We start from the raw sequence: 7,325 nt of genomic DNA on the forward strand, positions 1-7,325 counted from the left end.
AGACCGAAAGGCTGCTAATTGAATCCCAAGCTTGACAGGTAAAAATCTGCTTTTCCTGCCCCTGAACAAGGCAGTTAACCACTGTTCCTAGACCGGTCATTGTAAATTAGAATTTGTTCTTAATTGACTTGCCTAATTAAATAAAGGTTTAAATTTAAAATAGAATAAAATTTAAAAAATTGTTGTCAGCAATAAAATTGACTTGACATCACATCATGTTAATTAATTAAAATAAAAGTGTGCAAATTTAAAATAAATGTGAATAAAACGCTGTTCGCATTACAACATTAAACGTATGGAAATACAGTATAATGGCTATTCAAGAGACTGCTGCTGCAAGTGAAAAGAAAGTGCAGATTCAGTGGCAGGCTGGAGTACCTTTCTAGGCCTAGCCTTCCCTGTCTTGGGTGAGACCTGAGACCTTTCTAGCCTAGCTCCCTGCCTGGGTTAAGACCTGAGACCTTCTAGCCTAGCTCCTGCGCCTGGTAAGACCTGAACCTTCTAGCCTAGCTCCTGCCTGGGTGAGAGCTGACCTGAGAACTTCTAGCCTAGCTCCCTTGTGCTGGGAAGACCTGAGACCTTCTAGCCTGCGCTCCCTGCCTGGTAAGACCTGAGACCTTCAGCCTATGCCTCCCTGCCTGGGTAAGACCTGAGACCTTCTAGCCTAGCTCCCTGCCTGGGTAAGAGCTGAGACCTTCTAGCCTAGCTCCCTCGGGTAAGACCTGAGACCTTCTAGCCTAGCCCCTGCTGGGTAAGACCTGAGACCTTCTAGCCGCGTCCCTTCGGGGTAAGACGAGTTATTGAAAATAAAACAGGTCCACAAAAGAGGACCAGCATGTTGTTTAATTAAGCACTTTCTATCACCATTATAGTCATATCATGGGTTCAGTGTTTGATAGAGCCATAATGTAATGTCTATGTGTCCCATTGGCCACCATTATGCTACTGTATTATGCTGGTGTGGTTGCAGGCGCAGGAGTTCCCATGAAAGAGGACACGCCAAGCCTTTTCACCAGGCTCTGGGCCATTGAAAACGATCTAACGTACGGAAGCCCTTGGAAACACAAGGACCCTGACGGATCACGTATCGCCACAAGGAAAATAAACACGTTAGATGCCCCCGGTCACCCCCCTGCAGAATACCAATAGGATTGGAGAATGTCATTGAAGAAAGGACTGAGTTCAAGTACCATTAGGGAATAGAGGTGGAGGAACTTTCATGGAAGGGCAAAAGGCGCCAATGCTAACGGCTGGAAGCAGTTATTTAAACCACTGGCTTTGGGTTTTAGCTGCGGTTTGTATAGGATATCTCACCGAGTTGTGCTTGGCCAAGTCATCTCCCTAATGGCCCACAGGGTGAGAGCTGGGCCGAGGACAGTAGCTAGGTTGATAGGGGCTCTTTGTACCCCGTAGTAGCGACACACTATCTGATGCCAATAACAAGACACAAAAGGACCTTGTTGAGGCCAATTCACACACACACACACACCACAACACACACACATGCACGTACTGCACGACGCACGCACACACAACACAACACACACGCCAACCACAAACACATACACCACACAAAGACACACACACACACACGTTCATGCATACCAATTGCACCAGTTTTGTCTTGTGAATATTTAGATACTTAGTAGTGGATGACTGTTCACAGCTTTCAATAAACTCACTATAAACTGAGGAGGTGAATTACCGTATGACACTACGCCAGTGTGCAATTTCATATCAGGTGTAGTAACGCTTTGTGACTGACCATAACTTCTGGTTGCTATGGACCTTGAGGCCAGGCTTGATCAACCTGTTTCACAGCAGACAGAATGATAGAGGAGAACTCAGTGTTCAGGGACAACTCGCACACTTCCCCATGTGACGCCACCATTATGTCAATATTTGCAATGTACCTGTACACTTATACTCAAGGCAGCTTGTTTAGTGTGATGGAGAAACCCTTTAAAGTGGGCGGTGGCGGTGACGATCAGTTTACTGAAAACAATCAGCTGTTTGAGAACTGAGTTGTGACGCTGGTCCTTGGGCACAAGTCAAGAAAACAGAAAGTGGTGATAGGCAACGAGTGCCTGTGTTTCAGGTAAACAGTGGATGTGCTGACAGGACAAGGAGTGTCCTACATCACACTCTGTTCACTACTTTTGACCAGATCCCTATGGGCGCTGGTCAAAAGTAGTCCACTATGGAGTGAATAGGATGTCTCGGTGTTTCAGGTCAACAGTAGGTGTGCTGATAGGTTAAGTGTGTCCTATTCACCACGTCATTATAATACAAAAGAGTTTAAATGGCTCTTTTGCTTGGTTAGATGGGAGATTGACGGTATTGTTTAATTGTGTAAACTAATGCCCCTAATTGACATTAYCAGGAGTGTGGGTGACCATTGTTCCCTTCTTGAGGAAACCTACAGAACTAGTGGCACAAGAATCTCTACATAGTTAACCTCTTATTTTCTGTAAGGCAGCCAGTGACTACTTGGCTGGTTGGCATTTATTAGGATGACTCATGTACTGGAGGCAGCTCTGCAGGGTAATCATTAGCTGGCACAGCCACAAAGTCGTAAAATCGTATTTTAYACCTACCCCTAACCACACTGCTAACGTTATGYTTAACCCTAACCTTAAAATAKGTTTTTAAAAATGTCAAGATTTTTACAATATATAGTCAATTTTGCAGCCCTGCCTCCAGGACAAGATTCATCCCAATAAAAGTCAACCTGCGCCTGAAGGTCTACATTCCAAGTGCGTGACAACACCTGATGTAATGCAGTAGAGGAAGGACAGGTGAGGTGAGTTTTTGCTGATGAGACACACTGACTGTCTGGGTAAAGTGAGAGAGGCTAAAAGGACACTGCTGACCTGCAAAATGACAAACGAAAGAAAAAAAACTGACCTTAACATTGACCTTAACCCTGACCTTAACCTAATTTGAACCAATTCTGAAATGAAATATTGGTTTGCAGGTCAGGAGTGTATCTGTGTAGCCTTTTTCGGGAAAAGCTATGTCAGCCATTATGACGACCAGTAATGATACTTTAGTTCAATTTTGAACCCAGATTGTYTTAAAATAAAAACAATCTTATGATAAATGTATAAGAATTTGACTTTAGAGAACGTCAAGGCCGACCATGTCGTGGCAGSCACCTAGACATTGTTTAGGCTGTYGTAGCACAGTAGTAACACTGGTGTTGACACGTGTCCATATATCTGGATGTTCACACTTCCCSTTTAAAGTCCCAGAGACCACACACTGGTTTAATAATTAAACGCTTCAGTCAGTGATAGAAACCCTGTTGTAGTTCACTCATAATAGGTTCACTTATCTGGTTTAATACTGGGCCTGTAGCTACAGTATAGCCACTCCTCCGTGCTGTYAGGCTACTGTGGCTCGGTTGGAGCACGGTTTGCATATGTGACCTCATCCCTGCGGGAATAGCTTGGTGCTCCCTCAGTCACATAACAACACAACAGGTGCTCGGCAGAAGCATCCATAGCTACAGTGCCCTTCGTCTATCTGGCTTTCGCCCTCAAGTCACACGTGTTCCTCTGGAATCTATGACGCTACGGTTGATTTGCTGAACGTCTATAAATGCTTCCCTGTTGATTACTGATAGTCTATTGATAGTTGTTAGTATCCCATCTACAGATGGATCATCCAAGTAACAAGTGCTACCTTTACTTTTACAAAGCACTTAGGAGCAGAACTTACTATCGTTCAAGTCAACAGGAAGCTATGAGATGTTAAAACCTGACCTATAGCTAACCTAGTTGCCATAGTTATGACCTCAGGGGATCCAATTACCTTTAAGTTTGGCACTGTACTCCGTTTTGTCCGACTGACTCCTCCGCACCAGGGTCCCAAGGTTGATGTCACCTTTAATGTCGGCGGCGGMGTCATCGTTGGCCACCACGATGGTGTCCGTCTTCCTCCTCTCCAAGTGCATGTAGCGCAGGAAGTTAGGCCTGGTTCTCCTCTTGATCACTTTCTCTTTTTCCTTCTCTTTCTCACTGCCGTTGTTGGCCTCCTTGTTGGGATCCATGTCGACCAAGAAGCCCTCTTCTTCTCCCCCCGTGCTCTCTGTCCAGCCAGGGAGAAAGAGAGAGGGAGAGAGGGACGGAGGAAGAGAGAGCCTGAGAAGTGCAACAGGTGTACTGTAGTGCACTACTGCCAACGCCACACAGGTACTGTGGCCCCTCCCTCTCCCAGGCACCTGCCCTGCCGTATCTGTCACAGGAGAGCTCTGTGGCCCCTCCCTCTCCCAGGATACTGCCTGGCATACCTGTCAGAGGAGAGCTCTGTGGCCCCTCCCTCTCCCAGGCTCCTGCCTTGCCGTACCTGTCACAGGAGAGCTCTGTGGCCCCTCCCCCTCCCAGGCTCCTGCCTGCCATACCTGTCACAGGAGAGCTCTGTGGTCATGCCCCCTCCACTGCTGTGCAATGCAACGTCCCCGGGAACACCTGCATCTCTAGAGAGAGATAGAGGGATAAGAAGGGAGCAGTGGAAGAGAGAGGGACTATGACCACTACACTAACAAATGTACTATTTTGGATTTACTAAAGAGAAGGGTCTCAAGGGATAACATGCAAAGCAAAAGAATGCATGGAAAACTCTAGGTATTACATTGGTTACAGTATGCGTCAAGACAATGAGCCAGCGTTTGTAKAWWWWAWTTGTAATGTAAATGATGGTTATTGTTTTTTTTKCATTTGAAGAACCTGGGGTCTTTAACTAAAGGTGTTTACTATTCAGAATACACAAAACAAAAACACWTCAKATATATAACCAATAGATAACCTTTATTTCTGAGAGCTCAAYGAATCCCACATCCATGTTCATGAGATCATTATTTCCCACCAACTGTAAAATTAGATGCATGAATTCAACAAGTGGGTTGCTGTGGGGAAAAAGTCTGTTCAAATGTCAATTAAGTGATTCATTGCAGCAGATGCTGCACRTTAGGCAGATAAATATTGAAGGATAATAACAGAATGCACAGAATCCACATGTTCACAAACATACAGCATATTCTTCATCATAGAGAAATGTTGACGATAACMCTTAAAGTGGGTCCAGGAAGGCTACAAGCTATAACTAGGGCCCAGAGGTTTCCCTGGMGATTTCACTTGGTCAYGGAAAAAACCCTGGTCCTAATCATACTGTATATTAACAATGATGAAAAGGTGGTTGGAAAAAGTTACTTGCTTACCTTTATAGGTCAAATCTCTTCTAAACTACAGCAAAGTAAATAGGGAATTAAAACGAGAGCAAGGAGAATTAAAAACGAGAGCACAAAGCCACAGGTCAAAGTGCACAGTGAGGAGGGAGGAGGTTTTAAAGGCGTGTATACTCATCTGGGTACAGCATTTGACCTGTGTTGACCATTCCTAATCGGCTGGGCTAGCCAATAGGTTAGCTTATGTAGTTAAGACAAGCTACAGCAAACTCTGAAAGCGATCAACAGTCATGAAGCACTGACTGCACTTGAGAGAAGAGAGAGAGGGCATAATGGCGTAGGTTAAACATCATGACTCTATACAGTCTGTCCATAAATGAATGGGCCAATTTAAAAACACATTTTATTGAACCTACAAACGATTTGATCACAGTAACACAATAATACACACGGTTCTCACTCTGCTGAAAAAAACTGCCATACATTGTTTCAAGTTCAATGTCACAGCACAAGTACAGTGAAGTGCCATTCTTGCAAACTCAAAACCGCAGGCAACGCAACAATGCATTATCTTTCATACTTCAGCCAGATCTGGTTCAACAGGTATATTGCCATACAACAATAAGCTACTACAATGGTTTCTAGACAAGGTAGTGCATTCCATGGGAGAGAGGACAATGAATGGAGGCATCATTTCCCTCCCCACTGAAGCACAGGGCGAATAAAGGCTCATATTGTGTTTCCAGCTCACTGTGAGTGGTGTTGTAGACACCTGGTTAGTCCTCCATTAGACTGTGTTGCTCCCTGTAAAACATCTCGTCCACTCAATGATACTCAACTCCAACTCCATCTTCTTGACAATTTAGTAACAGCGTAGAGACTGTACCTCTGAATTACATTTTCCTCTCATACTTGTGTCGTCCCCCCAAAACGAATATATGCAGCTTTTACAAAAGTGAAAAAGCAAAGGCACATGCATGATATTTAATCACCTGACTTATTTTTTTTTATCAAGGTCAACACAGTGACATACAATAAAGTTCCAAAATGCACTGTGACATCGGACTCAAGTATTCAAGTACACATAGTAAACATTATCACATCAGTGAATGACGTCATCCTGATTTTCTTTTATTCCAGAATATAATACTTTCCTCTTGTGTGCCAAGCCTGTTCAGTTGCTGAAGTTCATATGCCCTGTGGGCGTGGAAGTAGGTAAACCATGGATGTGTGACTGAGGTTCCGGCTTGGCATGGGGCTGCTATGCGTGCTCAAAGATAGACTGGCTACAATGACTTCACACAGAAGAGAATGGGATGTCAAGAAGTGACAAAACAAACTCAGATAAAACACACAATAGATGCGGTAAAGAGGTCAATGGAACCGACCAGAACAATGAAATACCATGGAAACCGTGTGTGAAAGATCCCACATCTCCTTCATTTACCCCAGGAAAATTAGCCTACATTTAGGCTATTGTATTACATGTGTATTTCACACTATATTGAGGTAAAAATCTGAGTATAATACTTGTATGGATGTCAACCCAATACATGTTCATGTCATCGTCACCAATGAACTGCATTACAGTTAAAAATGACTTTGAGTACCACCACCGATTTCTCTATGCTAGCTATGCTACAGCTTATACGAGCAGGAGTTAGCATTTAGCAGTCACTTCTTCAAACCTGAAAAGGACTACTTCTAAATGTTCAACATGGGTCTCAAGTATTTTTGTATTATTCTGTAGTAAATCCGATATACTCCTTTAGTATCATATGTTACGTTTCGTATGGATGTTACGAATTATAAACGGGGTGTTGAGCACGGGTCTGCTATTGGCTGATAGCCGTGGTATATCAGATCGTATACAGTATGACAAACATGTATTTTTACTGCTTAAATTACATTGGTAACCAGTTTTAAAATAGCAATAAGGCACCTCAGAGGTTCGCGTTCTGCCTAAGAACAGCCCTTAGCTGTGGTATATTGGCCGTATACCACACCTCCTTGTGCCTTATTGCTTAATTGTAATTTCACAATATGTTACAAATTTGCAAAACGTACAATATGTTACGAATTTGCAAACATATGGGCTCCCGAGTGGCACAGTGGTCTAAGACACTGCATCTCAGTG

At 43.7% G+C, this 7,325-nt stretch overlaps 1 protein-coding gene across 5 annotated transcripts; it reads right to left on the minus strand.

Annotated features, from left to right (window-relative positions):
• Positions 1–3,784: 3,784 nt before the first annotated feature.
• On the minus strand, positions 3,785–5,283 carry LOC139026286 (rho guanine nucleotide exchange factor 38-like). 5 transcript variants are annotated; one of them, XM_070441582.1, is made up of 4 exons: positions 5,222–5,282; positions 4,810–4,872; positions 4,406–4,480; positions 3,785–4,092 (listed from the first exon to the last, which is right to left on the minus strand). In XM_070441582.1, exon 4 carries the CDS (start codon positions 4,052–4,054, stop codon positions 3,800–3,802), a length of 255 nt encoding a protein of 84 aa, XP_070297683.1. In that variant the 5' UTR covers positions 4,055–4,092; positions 4,406–4,480; positions 4,810–4,872; positions 5,222–5,282; the 3' UTR covers positions 3,785–3,799. The 5 variants fall into 5 exon arrangements, with proteins under 5 accessions (XP_070297683.1, XP_070297681.1, XP_070297685.1 ...); XM_070441580.1 differs by having other exon boundaries at positions 3,785–4,239; positions 4,295–4,480; XM_070441584.1 differs by lacking the exon at positions 4,810–4,872 and having other exon boundaries at positions 5,222–5,283.
• Between the last annotated feature and the right edge of the window lie 2,042 nt (positions 5,284–7,325).

This window comes from Salvelinus sp. IW2-2015, unplaced genomic scaffold (genome assembly GCF_002910315.2).
Source record: "Salvelinus sp. IW2-2015 unplaced genomic scaffold, ASM291031v2 Un_scaffold4311, whole genome shotgun sequence".
NCBI classification, from domain to species: Eukaryota; Metazoa; Chordata; class Actinopteri; order Salmoniformes; family Salmonidae; genus Salvelinus; species Salvelinus sp. IW2-2015.